This window comes from Corapipo altera, unplaced genomic scaffold (assembly GCF_003945725.1).
Source record: "Corapipo altera isolate COAL_440 unplaced genomic scaffold, ASM394572v1 319, whole genome shotgun sequence".
Lineage (NCBI taxonomy): Eukaryota > Metazoa > Chordata > Aves > Passeriformes > Pipridae > Corapipo > Corapipo altera.
The window spans coordinates 113,688-129,714 of NW_020885069.1; the positions used below are offsets into that span (position 1 = coordinate 113,688).

At 35.0% G+C, this 16,027-nt stretch overlaps 1 protein-coding gene across 3 annotated transcripts in view; it reads left to right on the forward strand.

Annotated features, from left to right (window-relative positions):
• Window positions 1–16,027, forward strand: part of CCDC91 (coiled-coil domain containing 91) — a 118,328-nt gene that overhangs the window by 38,960 nt on the left and 63,341 nt on the right. For all 3 annotated transcript variants that reach the window (XR_003531938.1, XM_027669178.1, XM_027669179.1), the window contains exon 7: window positions 13,534–13,611. Coding sequence is in view for 2 of the 3 variants with exons in the window: in XM_027669178.1 (XP_027524979.1) it covers window positions 13,534–13,611 (78 nt within the window). In the remaining variant the exon portion in view is untranslated. The remainder of the gene's footprint in view (window positions 1–13,533; window positions 13,612–16,027) is intronic.

A 16,027-nucleotide genomic window follows, 5' to 3' on the forward strand; every position in this document is an offset into this window, starting at 1 on the left:
AGCCGCATTACAGTATGTTATAGAAATGAACAAAGGCTGCATTTTAAAACTACTAAACCCCAATTTTTACTACAGTGGAAATCCATCAATAGTGAAATGAACATTTCTGCTTAGTAGGTGATGTTCTCTTATTTGCAGAACAGTGAGGGAACACTTAATTTGTGAAGGGAAGATTGTGACTGGGTTCTGATGCTCTGAGTAGGAACTTGATTCTTTTGACAGATTGTTAAGCTGATAAGACTTCTGATGTTTGGTCTATCTGCAGACAACTGGTTTGGATGATTCACTAAGAACTGGATCATACTTTTCCTCTGCTGTTTCTCTGATTTACCACACAGTCACATTTGAAGAAATACTGCATTGCTGCTGGAAAATTCTAGTTGTGGTTAAACACATTTTTTCCCATCATCATCCCTTTCTGGAACTTAAGCAGGCTGGTTTTTTAAAGAACAATGTTGTTGATGTGGTGTGATCCTTCTTTTTGAAATAAAATTTTTATTTTCTTTTGGCAACTGACTTCTTCTAACTTAACAAATCTATAGTTGTTTTAAAAACACCAAAACCATTTTCTTTTGGAAACCTTTGTTTCTGTTCTGCCATTTTTTTTTTTAGGGAAAAATCTTCTAAATTTTTATTGAAAAAGTTACTTTAATGTGCTTATTATATTTAGCACTATTACTGTTATTGCAGAGAGTCGTGATTGGAAATGAATTAGGTTAGTACTGTAATTTCACTTCAAATAACAGTTTTGGGTGTAAAAAAGCAGGTCAGATAGGCTCCTTTTTTAAGTGGTGTTTTAGAAAGGTAAGAGAGGAAGCTTATACTGAAGAAAACATTGACAGATCAGCACATAATGATCCAAAGAAACTTCACTAGGTCATGCAATAACACCCAGCTGGGATTAAAGGGATGATAACTTCAATAAAATCATTGCTGTGTTAGGTGTTATTACATTTATTTCTGTAACTGTTGATATTTGGGGAACTTTTTATGTGAGTAGCTGTACAAATGTCACATTTAAATTGTACAACTTCAAATTGTGAGGAAAAGACTTAAAGTGCAGTTACATAAAGACAGGAAAGGTAAACGTGAGGTTTTGGGCTTGTTTCTTCCCTCTTAATATGAAGGAAATTTATTTTTATTGTGATTAATATTGCATGTTACTTTGCATTTTTTTTTTAATATATTGGACCCATATATCACACAAATTCATATACACCAGGATGCATACTTGGGTATGTCTGCCTCCTTGTTTTTGAAGATAGTGCTTCCACATCCTTTTTATGTTGGAGTTTAGTGAGGAGCTTCTTGTTCACCCATGCAAGACTCCTGCTGCCTTTGCTTGACTTCCTGCTTGTCACAATGAACCATTGTTGAGGTTGGAGGAGATAATCCCTGAGTAGGGACCAGCTCTTTTGGAACCTTCTTTCTAGGATTGTGTCCCATGTCCCAAGCAGTCCCACAGACTTCTTTCTTGAAGTCCAACATTGTGATCCTGCTTTTTGCCTCATTCCTCCCCCTCTCCTGAACTCCACCCTCTCATGGTCACTGAAGCCAAGCCAGGCTGCCATCGATCTTCACATTCCCAGGCAGTTCTTCCATGTTTCTAAGGATCAGGTTCAATGGAGTGCCTTGGAGATTGCTGTGTTAGGAAGTTGTTGTCAGTATACCCCAGGAATCTCCTGGATCTCTGTGTTGTCCCTTCAGCAAATAGTGGGGTTGATGACATTCCTCCTGAGGACCAGGACCAGGACCTGTGAATGTGAGGCTCCTTCCTGCTCCCTGAGTTCTTCCTTGATCCCTTACCCCAAAACAGAGCTCCAGGCATTCCAACTCCCGTCATATAAGAGGCAACACCCTATCATCGCCTTCCTGGTCTTTCCTTCCAGATGAGTACATTTATGATTCTGGAAAAGGTGTTCTGCAGGAGATTGGAAACAGGTCTTGGAGGTAGGTGGTTTTTATGGCTGGAGTACTAGAAAATGTATGTTTTCTTACAAAACTAATATATGACTTACATCCTGTTAAACACCATCTTCTAAGAAAATATTTAGGTTGGTTTTAGGTGCAGACATAGAGGAGACAGAATGCTAATAACAAAAAATAGGTGTGAAAAAAAAGTTTATGTACTGTACCTGCAAACAAATTTATAAATGAGATTCCAGGAAATTTCATGGGTCACAGCAGGGTTTAAAATTATGGAACACAGAAAAAGGGGAATTTCAGAAAAGACACTTTAACAGATAGCAGTGCATCTTTTTGCTGAACTGGGAAAGGTATTTATGGATATGGCAACAATCCCTTGCCCACCTCTTTTTCAAGTGAGTGCCAGATACCTCACGTTTATTTATTCACCTTTAATTTTTTTTAATATTACTCTATGTACTCTTCTTTCAGACACTAATTTTTATTCAAAGTCTTTATTTATTAGTAATTTCAGAGCTGTTTATCTTTTGACCTGTTTTTTTTCCCCTCAGTTTTGATGTCTTCTTTCCTCGAAATTATTTTTCCAAATATGAGGAAAAATAACTTTTTATTTCTCTTAGGAAAAGATTCTGCTCTCTTGCCTTTATGTTTTCCTCCTTAACTTCAGTTCTTCTTTTATTAATTATTTTGTTGGTTTGTTTCAGAATTATTAGAAGATTGGTTATAAGACTAAGCATAGTGACTTTGTTTTTAGAATATTAAATTTAAAAATTAAAAAAAATGTGTTCAAATATACCTCTCTTATGCTGTTGTACTTTTACTTAACAGTTTTGAGATCCCTGACTTGCCTTATAATCTAGTTTTCAGTTAGTCATGAAGTGCGCCTAGCATTTATACTTTTACACTTATGTGCCTCCTTTCATTCCCTGATTTTAAAGATATTCAAGAAACTGGGCTTAAACAACTTTCATTTTCCTGATGTGCAAGTAGGTATAAGTAAAACATTTTTTTTTTAATCAATTTTTGTGTCGTGACTGCTTTCTACCTGTCCTGACCTGTTTTATGCCAGTGTATCCTTGATTTCTTTGAATGCATTTGCTAATTCATGTTTAGTGTGTCACAAGTCTGTAACAGCTGCTACCCATCTCCATTTACACATTCACAGCAAGTGTGTTCAGGATGATTAATCTTTTTCTTTTTTTTCTATTTAATATGGAAATTCTAATTAAAACAGTTGTGAAATGTCCAGGTGTATGTAACACTGACCAGTCGGAGTTCTTTACCGAAAAGCTTGTCTCAGCAAGATCTAGCTTTAGTAGGAATAGTATCTTACTGAATTTTTGAGGGGATAATGAAAATGTGCAAAATATACTCAAAATTAAGAAACCTGTGTAGAGTAAAACTTGGATAATGGTACTCTTAAGACAATGCTTGTAGTCCAAATACCTGTTACTTGGTATAAACTTCCTTTAAAAATGTCAGGAACAGTTCCAAAGCAACTCCATGTCCCTGGATCCACTCAAGTCCTGTTTGTGTTCAGTATAAGTCATCTGACACATTGTAATTATTGTGAGTACTTGACCACTGCTTACTATGAAAATAGTAAATCTTTGCCAAATTAGTCAAAGTTATTTAATACTTTTAACGGCATTTTTGTATTCAGTGTTTATATACTTGGAAGAAGTAAGATGCACAGCAAATATTAAGTTGATATTTTGGGAGAATTTTGAAGAATTGTCTCTTCATTGCCCTTTAACTGTTAAATCATCTGATTTGGTTCATAGTTCATTAATAAACTTTGAATGGCTGCAGAATGCAGCTAACTATGTTGCTGAACATTTTATTGCCTAATTAACCTGTTACACCTTTGAGTTCTTCAATCTGTATTAAATTTGCTATTGAAACAGAGTGATCCGTTGAAATGTATAATTTACCAATTATTAATCAAATTTATTTGTATAAACGTATTGTAATCTAACTAATTCACACACTGGAAGTTATTACACAACCATCAAACTCTTGTGACTTACATATCAAAGTTAAATTTATTCTTGCATTCTCAGTTACCTTGGAAATTTACTTATTAATTATGTCTTTAAGTATTAGGCACTTTTTACTTGAGTAAACTGCCTAAATGCTAATATATAGGCAAAATGTCAACAAATAACTAGTATTTTAAACTACTGCAAAGACATCTAACAGGTCACTCCTATATAATAGCTCTTGATGTTGAGAAAGCAGTTCCAGTGGTAAAGTATTAGTTATTGCAGTGAGCACAATAGAATATAAATGTAGCATCAAGGTTTGAAAACTACCATGTGATTATGAGGAGCTTTAAAAGAACAATAAAATAATGTTTGGGAAGTGATACAGATAAGAGAAGGTGTAATTCAGTTCTAGTCGTATATCAACATAACTAAACTGCTGTTCCTTTTTTTTTTCATTCAAATAAAAATGCATGTTTATAAGGTCAAAGCAGTTTTCTAGTGTGTATTCTTACAGTGATTATTTTTGGTTTTGTTTACAGATAGCCACAGTGACACAAATTATTTTTAGTTACTTTACTGTTGCTGCTCTTAAATTAATAAATAAACAAGGTTTTGCTGTTTTATAAGTTTTTTTCCTCATTAAAGGCTTAAAGGGTCCAGAACAGCATGTGACATGAAAAATAATCATGTACTTAAACTAATGAGAACTTTTTTACTATTCTTGGCTGAAGGTTTATCACTGAAAGAAAACTGATATTAATTAATTGGTTAATACAGGCAAAACTAGAATATCTGTTCTTAAACCTGAAGGATATTGAAATAAAACAGACTTTCCTAGTTCCTTAAAAATAAATCTATTATTCAAATGTATTGCTAAACAGATACAATATTTTGGTTTTGGATGCACCTTACAAATCTAAGCATTCTCAGGCAAATAATCGTTTAGGATGATCAACATTAATTTCCAGAAATAAATATCATATTGGAATTATGAAAGTGGAAGTCTGAGTAATGCTTAAAAATAGTGTAACATACTGCAATAAAGGACTGAGAGAAATTCTGAATTTTTTTCATGTACTATAATTTTCTTTATATTTTAACAATATTTTCTGCTATTAAGTGTGCACTTAATGTACTTCATTTCTATTTAGAGAGAACAATCCAAGTTTGTGCTGTGTTTTCAAGGGCCTGAGTTTGTAGTCTGACTTTTGAGATAAGTAAGAAGTGAGCATGTCATTGAAAAGCAAATTCCCATTGATATGATAGGTAGAAAATTTGAAATAAATTTTGGTTAATTCAGGCAAGCTCAGAAGGAAAACTTAGTTTTTGCTCATAAACAACATATAATGTAAAACATTCTGAACCTCCCTTACATTCAAACTGTAAACTGAAAAAGTACTTTTTATGATTAGAAGTAAATGGTTTATGATTGGCTCTTTAAGGAGATATCCATTTCCATGTTTCTGAGCTAAACCATCATTTCAGACAGTGTTTGATGCCTGCTTTTGTGGCACTGTTTTGTGAAATATTTGGTTTAAAGAATTAAATAAAGCACAACCCTGAAAAGAGGTCACTAGAGAGGACAATTCCTGGGTTTCATGTGGAGTGTGATCATATCTCTGCCCCTTGGGAGTTCCCTTACCTGCACAGAAAGCCCCGGTGACCCGTCGGAAAGCAGCTGCATTTCAGCTGGAGTGGTGAGAAGTTCCTTAAGTGAATGGGACTTGGACTCATCACTTATAAAGGTGCATTTTAGCTCTGTGTCACTTTAACACGTCCACTGTTATTGTTTTAAGATAGATTGAGCTGGTTCTACATATCCTGTACTGTTATTTACTCTGAATATGGTTACAATTGTTAACTGAGGAAAATTATTCAGACCTTTATGATATTCAACCAAAAATGCAGTGGACATCTCACATGCAGGGTGAAAAAGGATACTGTAGCTAACAAAGACTACAGGAATAGTCTGAAGAAATCTGATATTTCCCATAATATTTTCATTAGACAGTTCTCACATGAATAAGGGTCTAGTGGCACTTGCCCTCCTTCTTACATCGTTTGTCTTTACTTGCACATTCTTTGAGAACTGATTATTTATTAAATAAAAATAGCAGCTCTTTGAGGCATGTTGCAATTCCTGTGACAGTATTTTATCAACTTTCAACACAGTCCTTTTCTGTCACCACCAATTAAATTATCATATACCAATCACTGCCATAGCTGACAAATCTTCCATTGCACAAACAGAAACAGTATTTTTTAAGGAAGAATCAAATTTTTGTTTGGGTTCTTTTTTGATATTTTGTATTCTTAATTGCTGCTGCACTACTTTACAATTTTAAATGTGACCTCCAGTCCTTCAAACACCTTTACATATGCTTAATAAATCTGCGTATATCCGTTTGAGGAAGGCTATATTCCAACAGGATTTGCTTTCCCTTTCTGAAAAGACTTTTAGCCAAGAGCCTTACTGTAAGCAATGTTTGTGCCCCTCTGAAGAGGGGAGCTGCTCAGAACAAGAACGTGCCTTAATCATGGTTTTTCTCATCTGGATTAGCCAATTTGTGGGAGGTCTGACATAGTATAAAAAACTCAGAAGCTTCAAACCAAGTTAAAATACAGCTAAAGCTTTCTGTCAAATTCAGTCTTAATGCTACAACCTTTTAAGATGTATTTACATTTTAATTTCTCACATACAACAAAGACAGACTGAGTTTGTTTCTGCATCCTTGCCAACTGGCTTGGCTGAAAAGAAACCGAGGGACTCTCAAAAGGGGCGGTGTTTGTAAGGTCTTGGTTTGTGAAGTTAGAGGAAATAATATTTGTGTCCAAATTAGAACCCCTCTGCTTCTCCCTTGCACTCTTTCAGCATCAAGAGGGTTCTTACTGGGGGGCAGGGTTTTTTCTGCTGTGGGATATTTGGTGGGATTTTTTGGTTTGCGGTTTTTTTTTTTTTGGTGAGGGGAGGTTGGCTTTTTTTTTTTTGTTTTTTAACTGGTTCATATTGAATAGATTAAAGAAGAAGCTATGGAGTTACTGTTGTTCAAAATAAAAAAAATTCAAAGATGAGAACCGTGGTTTTACCGTCGTTGAAGGGAAGGACAGAGTGAGGGGTGGAAGAGTGTGTTCTAGAAATGATGTAATGGCAACGTGAAAAAGATCTAGGGAGTGAGTAAGTGTTAGATACAGCAATGGAAAAGTCAGTCCCTGTCTCAAATTTATGCATTTGTCAATCTTTCTTACAATTTCTTTTTTTAAGTGTTAATACCATCAAGATCAATAAATAAATGGAGTATATAAAATAAATTAAACAACCACATCACTATTGAGAATCTCGAGTTGTATTCTTCATGGAGTATTTTTGAAAAAGCACAGGTATATGTCTATTTTTGTTGTTTACACTATAGCTTTAGAATTTTGAGTATTTATCTGTATGAATTCATTTGCCTATAGTGACCAATAGTAGGACTTGTTAAAAATAGATGACATGGCTTAATGATCTATAATTTTTAAAATCTAACCACTCCATTTTTCAAATTGCAATTAAATTAAATTAAAACCCAACAAACAAACAAAAACCCAACAAAACACCAAAACCCAATTAAAATCCAACATAACTTTTAGTTACCTCTAAGTAACTTTAGGTGTTACCAATCTTGCTGACTCTTTTCTAATGTTACATCTGATATTTTCTGGCTTAAATAATTTAAAAAAAAAGGTTAATTTTTGGTGATTTTGACTTTGGGATTTTGGTAAGACTGCTTTTCTTTGAGGAAGAGAATAGGTTAAATATATCATCCTTTTAAGAGGTTGGTTAGATTTTCCACCTACCCCACCCCCAGAAACAAAGCTTTTCTCCTCTGGAGTAAGTTTTACTTTTAGTTCAGTAGCATCCATGTTTCATGGAAAGTGAAATAGAGAAATAAATAAATGCGTGCTAGAGTTTTCACATGGGAATGCTCTTAGGTGTCCAGGTTCATATCTAGACTCCAAAGTATGAGGAGGGTTTGGTCGGGGGGGCTTCAGTGTGTTGTTTGTTACAAATACTGTAGGACTGGAACTTCGTTGCTGACAGGCAATTAGATGTTGTCATCGTCTTTGCTAATCAAGCCAAAGTTTTTTAACACATATTTAAGAATTAAATACTGTCATCTTGTATGGTCCATCTTACGTGTTGCTTGAAAAGGAGTCAAGCAAGACTTTCTTCTCTCACCTGTGAGTTTAACATTATTTATACGTAAGAAGTGTGAGTTTAATCACCTCAGAGATGGGAGGTGGTAAAAGAAATAAACCAAACCAGACTCTCATATGTCAGTCAGCACAACAATTGAATTGATTTCGGGGGTCCCTCTCAACTGTGCATATGCAAATACGTGGAGTCTGGGAAGCAAGGAGGAGGAGCTGGAGCTTCATGTGTTATATTTGACATCATTGAAGTAACTGGGATGTGTTGGGATATGTTGTGTGGCTGGATCTCTAGTACAGATGAGTATTAGCTCATTAAAAAGCCATGGAAGAAAAGGGTTGTTGTTTATAACAATGAGCAGCTTCAGAACACAGAGTACAGGAGTGATGAGAGAACTGGCTGTCACTGCGAGACAGTTCTGTGTCACTATGAGAGACTTCTGAGGGAAGTCTCTGATTATTGGAAAAAGACAAGGAGGATGATGGATGGATCCAGGCTTGCCAACCTTTTGGTCTTTGGGAATATCATGGTGCAAGTGCTCTTGTTCATTTCTGGGCACATGAACAAGGTGATTGGGAATAGCCAACATGGATTTACCAAAACATAAATTATGCCTGACCCAGCTGATTGTCTTCTGTGATGAAACACCTAGAGAGTGGATGAGAGGAATGCAGTGTACATTGTATAACTTGACCTCGATCTGGAGAAGAGAAGCCTTAGAGGGAACCTAATAGCAGATGTCCAATTCCTACAGAAAAATAGAGCTAGGCAGGCTCTGCAGAGATGGGTAGAGGAAATGGTGATAAATTCAAACATGGGAAGTTGCAACTTGGTATAAGGAAAAAAAATATTTAATGATGAAGATAAGCACTGGGATGTCTTAACCAGCGAGGTTGTGAAATCTCCATCCTTGGAGTTTTTCAAGGTCTGACTGGACAAGAATCTAAACAATCTGTTTTGAATTCAGTGTTGGTCTTGCTTTCAGAAGAAGGTTAAACTAGATGACCCTAAGAGATCCCTTCAAACTTGAATGATTGTGTGATTTTGTGATTTAATACTTTGGTCATAAACTGAGAAAAATAAATATCCCACTCCTAGTCACTAAAGTCATAACTCCAATCCAGGGGATATTCCCCAAGCTGAATTATTTGGAACATTTTACTCCAAACTGGCCTACCTCATTGCCAGTTAAGGGCAGGGTCAGGAATGCCTGAACCAAAATCTGATTAATGCAGTATTTGAAATGTTAAACTAGTCAGAAAATCAGTTACTGTAAATCTAAATCACTGTTGTATGGAATATAACATTTTTGATTGTTTTAAATGTATCTGCCATGTTAGAACAGGAGCTTGTACTATGAAACCTAGCCTTGATTTGATGCTCAGTTTGTTGATTATTTTACCTTCCGGTCTAAATTCTTGTCACATTTCTAATGGAGCGAATACAGCAACTTAATGAAAAGATGATTACTTCTATCTTTGGTTGTCCTGCAGGCTCTGTCAGTTTTTTTCAGCTTGCATAACATCCCTTGTGTTCAGGAAACAAACAAAAAAAGCATTTGAAGCCTTGAATAAACATGGCAGCCACTTTGTGTTGAAGATGCTTTGCTTGTGCTTTGATGGGAAAATAGCTGTTGATCATTTAGTTTTCAGATAGCATGTCTGCTTTGGAATGTTTTTAGTGTTCCAAAATGTATTTACAAACCAGAAAAAGAAAATTCAAGAAGAGGTAACTATAGCACCACTGTTTGCTTCTGGAGTTTTGTATCAAGAGGCAGCCAAAGAAAATAGTTCAGATACTGAAAATGAAAAGGAGATTCAAATGTAAAGATATAGCTTCTCTTTCTGTTGATTTACTGCCAAATAGGACTGTTTATGTTATAATTAAACTGATTTTCTCTATTGCAAAAAACAAGGAAGGAGGAAAACAATTCATTCTTTTCTAACATTGGAAAAATTTCAAAGATATGTTAATCTTACAGTCTTACAATGAGTATTTGCATACAATGAGGCTATGAGTTCTTGTTTTATGTCTTCTAGGATTAAATCCTAGGAAGCTTTTATTCATGCTTAAATAACATTTCTGCCTGCATGCTTTTGAAGATACTGGACTGAGTTTCAAGTTTCTCTGTAGTTGTCTTGGGTTTTTAAACACTTTAAAAGAACTGAAGGTGTCCTCTAGGAATGTGCTATGAACATAATTATGTTACAAATAGTACACCTCTATGAAAATACAATATACATTGCCTCATCATCCAGATGAAGGTATTGAATAGAATCAGACCTAGCACTTACATCTTGGGTACACTGCTGGTTTCTGGCTGGTCTCCTTTTTATAGGAAGAAGGAAAACTCTCCTAGTGTAGTTTTTTCATACATATTTATATATAGTAATAAAGTATACTGTAGTAGAGAACTACATACATACTGACATATTTTTAAATACATGCAGTATATAAAATTGTGTTGGGTATTGTAACTGGCTTCACTATCAGTAGCTATTGATGGCAGCTGGCAACCCTTTCCAAATAATTGTTTTGTTCTTTATGAACAATGGTGGAATTTAATTTGATCTGAAAAACTGATGCTTTTCAGATAAGAGACGTGAGAATATCCTAATGAAGGCAAGAATTCCTTTCATGCTTATTGGATTGTTTAATGGAAGCATTCTCCTGTCGGCTTCCCTGGGATTGCTCTCCTGTTCACTCTTTCTTCCTTACTTTCTTTTGCTATCATGTCCCATCATTTAGATTATATGGGAAAGTAGGAAAGCATCCAGGACCTAAGTTGCCCTGGCAACTTTATCCCAAAGAAGTAAATATCTTTATAATATTTTAGAAACTTGAAGACAGACAGAGAAAGCTTCTGAGCCAAGTGCCCTGTGCTATTTACCATATCATACAGTTTTGCTAGCAAAATGTGTATTAATACTAAGAACACTGAGTATTAATTAACAGATTGTTCTGCATGTGTTTTAACTCTTGTTTTTCTTATTTAATGTCCTCTTCAGTGAAGAGTCTCTATTCACATCCTGTAGAAAAAAACGAGCAGATTTTGATTATATTTTTTCTTCATAGAATATTAATGTCTTAAATATGATAGGGTAGAGAGCCGTGTTATATACTGCAAATACTTGAAGAGTGGTATGGGAACTATAATTATGTTTCAGTTTGGGGCATGTACAGGCTCTTCTGTACTATTTCCTTTGCATAGTTTTTCACATTTAATCAGTCATAATATCTCCCAGCAGACTGGTGTGTTCACAGTCACTCAACTCTGGCTCAACCGAGATCTAACTCAGCAGGAAATGTCTTCACCACTATGTGAGGCAGTTGCTCGTGAAAGTTTGTTTGCTACCTCACTTCATTATTCACTTCAAAGTCTTCCATTGTTATAGTCCAGGTATAAATGATACTTAAAGTAAATCATACTACCTCCTTGGTTCCTGTGGTGAGCTTAAGGTTTTACATACTGCATGGTTTTGGTTATGTGGGGAAATCAGAAATCTTTCTCTCCTTCCTGTATTTGTCCTTAAGTTCTTAGCTCTATCTTTCACTAGGATATTGATGATATGACCAAAGTGAAAATATTTGCTTTGCTGTAGACCTGGAGACAGGTCTAACTAACTAAAACTGTGTTTTAGTTCTGGAGAGCTCACATTCTTATTTCACATGAATAGAAATAGTGACCAATCTGTATTTTATATACAATAGCACACTCTAGTGTGTATATTAATTAGCCATTATGGGCTGATTGTCAATATGTTTAACTCAGTTTTTCATTGATTTAGTTCTGTTGCATTCAGTATTATTATTTTTTCTCTATGCTTGCTTGAACTGGAGGAAATATATATATCTTCAATTGATATGTTAAGCATAATGATTAACAGAGTCATTATGATGCTGACTGTTACAATTTTTTTAAATGATGCTTTGAAAGAAAGATGATTTTGTGGAGATGAAAATCTCATTGTAATGAGAGTCCAATATAATAATTATCAAAAGATACTTTGATATGCAACCACTTGCTTTCTTTTCAGGTAGCTGTGGTTGTTTGCCCTAATTTGTAGCATCACGACACTTTTGATACCGTTTTTAGCACGTGTTGGGACAGTGACGCAAAATAATTTTTCTAAGCATCCACTTTAGATAACGCAGTTGCTTTAAATTAACTGAGGAGAAAGTGAGACAGTGAGTACCCTTTTTTCTGGTTTTGTGTGTGGTTTCATTTATTGCTGTTACAATCTGTGTGCCATGCAGGTGTGCCAGAGCAGAAGGTTGGTGGGGAATCTGTTCAGAGTTTGTGCATGGAGCGCATTTTCCCCCAACAATTCAAGACAATCTATTTCTTAAAAGGTTGCAGAAAGAGGTATCAGCTTAAGAGTGAGCAAATATAATCAAATAAACTAAGTCTGAGGTCTTTACTTTCTTCTTCCCCAGTCAGACGTCACAAATCCTCTGCTGTGGATCTCTGCTGAGAGGTGTTGCCCCTTCACTTCCCAGTACATGCAGACTCATGCCTGGCATTTCTGCTGAAATGTCGGATGTTAATTAAGAACCCTGTTTAAAATGTCTGTACTAACAAGGGTCACTTAGATCAAAATGATTCAAATAAAAGATATATGAGTACTAAGGCTGTTGTCAGGCAGTGACAAGCTGGAGGGAGGGTGCTCTGTAACCTTTCCTGCTGTCACAAGGTTTCTCTGCCCCATGGTGTCCTTGGGAACTGCTCCTCTCAGGAACTCACCAGGCATTTGGATCCATCTGCCTCTGCAGTAGTTTGGTTCACAGGGGTCTAACAGGAGAAAAGTGAAGTCTGGAGTCACTTGAATTTTAGATTGTAAGAAAATTTTGAAAGCTCAATGCCATCTTCTCATCCTTCTAATTTAATTTTTTATTTGATACATCTCTGAAGGTACATGCATTTGGTAGCAATTAGAGCGTGTATTTTTTCAAATAAATTGTTTGCAATGGCATGTTTTCTCATATAAGAGTCACTAAATCAAAACTATTGAAACATTGATAACTATTGAGCAATTAATTACCTGTTGCTTTCTGACTGTGTGCACACAATGCCTCATTCTCTTTGGGATGGTTATGTTAAATTAATTCCAAGCTTATGTTAAATTACTGTCAGTGTTCTGTGTGATATTCTGTCCATCAAAAGGCACAAGAGGAGGGTGGAAGTCCTCTGAAAATGGTTTTACTTCTTAACTCATGTTTGATTCCTTTCTTAAAATTAGGAAATAAAAATATGTTTAATACTAGGACCTACTTGAATTTAGCATATATATATCTAAAGAGTCAAGCTGTGTTCATTTCTTCATGGAAGATACCAAAAAATGAGAAAAATAATTGGTATTTACTCTCCTAGTTATAATTGTTATGTCAGGTGCTTATGTTGTATATAATCTTCTCCATGTTTTTGTATAGGAAAAGCATAAGCAGGAATTAGAAGACATGAGAAAAGCTGGACATGAAGCCTTGAGTATTATTGTTGAAGAATTCAAGGTAAATGAGTTGCCAAGCTAACACAATTTTCAAATAATGTTATTCTAATAATATATATGACTTCCTACAGTACAAACTTATTAGTATACTCTGCTTGTTCTGGTTGCTCAACCTCTTTCACTTTGAGACTGTCTTTTCTGTTTCAATTTAGACTGTTTGGTCTGAAATCTTGCATGACATGTTTTCTCAGCCTGCACTTTGGGAAACTTCAGCTAAAGTTGGTTAGCCATTTTCAGTAAGGAAACTTAAAACCAGAACAAACCAAAAATGCTGTCAGTTGTGGTGAACTTTGGTTTGGATTGCTTATCACGAATCCACATGTTGGATCTCTTCAGTCCCAAGAGCTGCACTTTCAGGAAAGCAACATCACAGAGGAATTCAGCAGGTTTTTATCAATGCAGCACTAAGAGAAGGAGTTATGGATGGAATAAGGCTGATTGTGTAATTCTTTCATGTTGTTTCTAGTTCCTGTCAGCTAGTGACATAAATGAACTGGGTGTTACCATGGATAAATCCGTGTCTTTTCTTCTGTTATGGAAACTATCTAGTAAGAATTCCACAAATATGTGTCCGTTAATGCAACTTATACTAATTTCATCTAAAGGGAATCTATCCAGAAAAAGGCTTTGAAAGTTTCCATTCCTGAGAAAACTTAAGCATGGCCAATGGTGGTGTCTCACTTCTCCATACCTCCCTCCTTTCACTTCTTGAAGAGAATTGTTCTTTTCCTTAAGAGAATGTTTCTTTTGCCTTACTTCTTTGGGGACCATTTTGCAATAGAAGTTCTCAAAGGGAAATTTTCTTTGGACTGTGCTACTTTGTATGGACCACTCAACATCTTCGATATCAGCATTTTTCATGTCTGTTCTGTGCCAGATGTGTAGAAAATATCTGACTGTTTCTTTGTGAACTTGAATTTTGAAAAAGCCTGTGAGCAATTGGTAGTTGCTGGACCTATGTTTCCTCCCTTTTTTTTTTCTGAAAATGCAAAAAAAATTGTGAAATGCAACATTTTTATAGTATTGAATAAAAGTTTTGAATGTTTTCTAGATATGATTTTTCTCCAATTTAACGCCTTTGTGTGAGCTAACGGAGAGTTTTGCATGGCTGATATTGACCCTTTTAAGGAATAATTTCTTCGTGTGTAGTTGGGTAAAGGAATATATTTATGTGCCATATGGATTTTTGAAAACTATTTTGCCAGTCAGCAGCAGCTGGGAAGATCTGATATTCCATCTGGAAAATAAGGATTACGTTTATCAGTTTCAGTGATTCAGCACAAAAGATTAGAAACTTAATTGAATACAGTGTTTCTAAACAACATTTATATTTAGTATGTTTTTTTTCTCATAGAATGTTTACATTCAAGTTATATAAAGACATTCTTTAATACCAGGGAACCATGACATGAATATACTTCATACAAGCCTTCCTGTTACCTCATGTGGTTAGTTGCCATATTTTGAGCACTCTGATGAGAAATATCAGATATACCAGCCTCCAAGTAAATTACTGCAATCAATATACTCTGCAAACATGCAACAACTTATTCTTCAGGGGAGCAAGAAAAATCAAAAAAGATTGCTAGGTTTAAAAAAAAAAACCACAAGCTTTTTTCATTGGTTGTTTATACTTTAATAACCTTTTCATTAACCCTTTACCATGTACTTAAAAAAAAAAAATAGCAGTGAATCATCAGCGAAGTCACCAAAGGGAAAAAGTGATCTCTAACTTTGTTTGAGAAAATAATCTCGTGGATACTTTTAAAATGTTAATTCATGGTTAATATTTCAATGTGGAACAGAGTTAAGATTTTTTTTCCCCTTAAATAAATCAGTCAAATGTCTTTTTGTAATTATAAAAATAATATTTTGCATTTATGGGACTTTTTAACTGCTTATGTCTTTAGGAATTTATTCTGTTTTTCAGACATGTTGGCAGTTAGTTAGATAACCAAGTAAGGAGTCCTACATGTAGCATTTGTTTAAGAATGTAAAGTTAATCTGATTAGTCCTTGCAGTGAAATACATAATTGTGAGATTCACTGACTCTTTCAATTTACTAATGATTCACCATACTTAATTTTATGCCAAAATTTGTCTTCTTTAGGATTTAAGGCTGTGTTACACTAATACATATAAAGTGATTTCCATTTTCGGTAGATTTTGTACGTACTACTTAATCATTCCGAAAATTACCTTGAGTGTAGAAATTCACCTAAGCAAGTCCACTGAATTGTTTAAAAGGTACAGAAAGGAACATCTTGCCTATGATGAACACAGTCTTATTTTGCATTCCTTGGGGTTTGGTAAAATGAACTGATGCAGATTATTCCAATCAAGGGATTGCTCAGGCCCAAATTAGGTTCTGTTGCAGTCATGACTGTTGGAATTCTGACTAATCCTCTCTGATACCA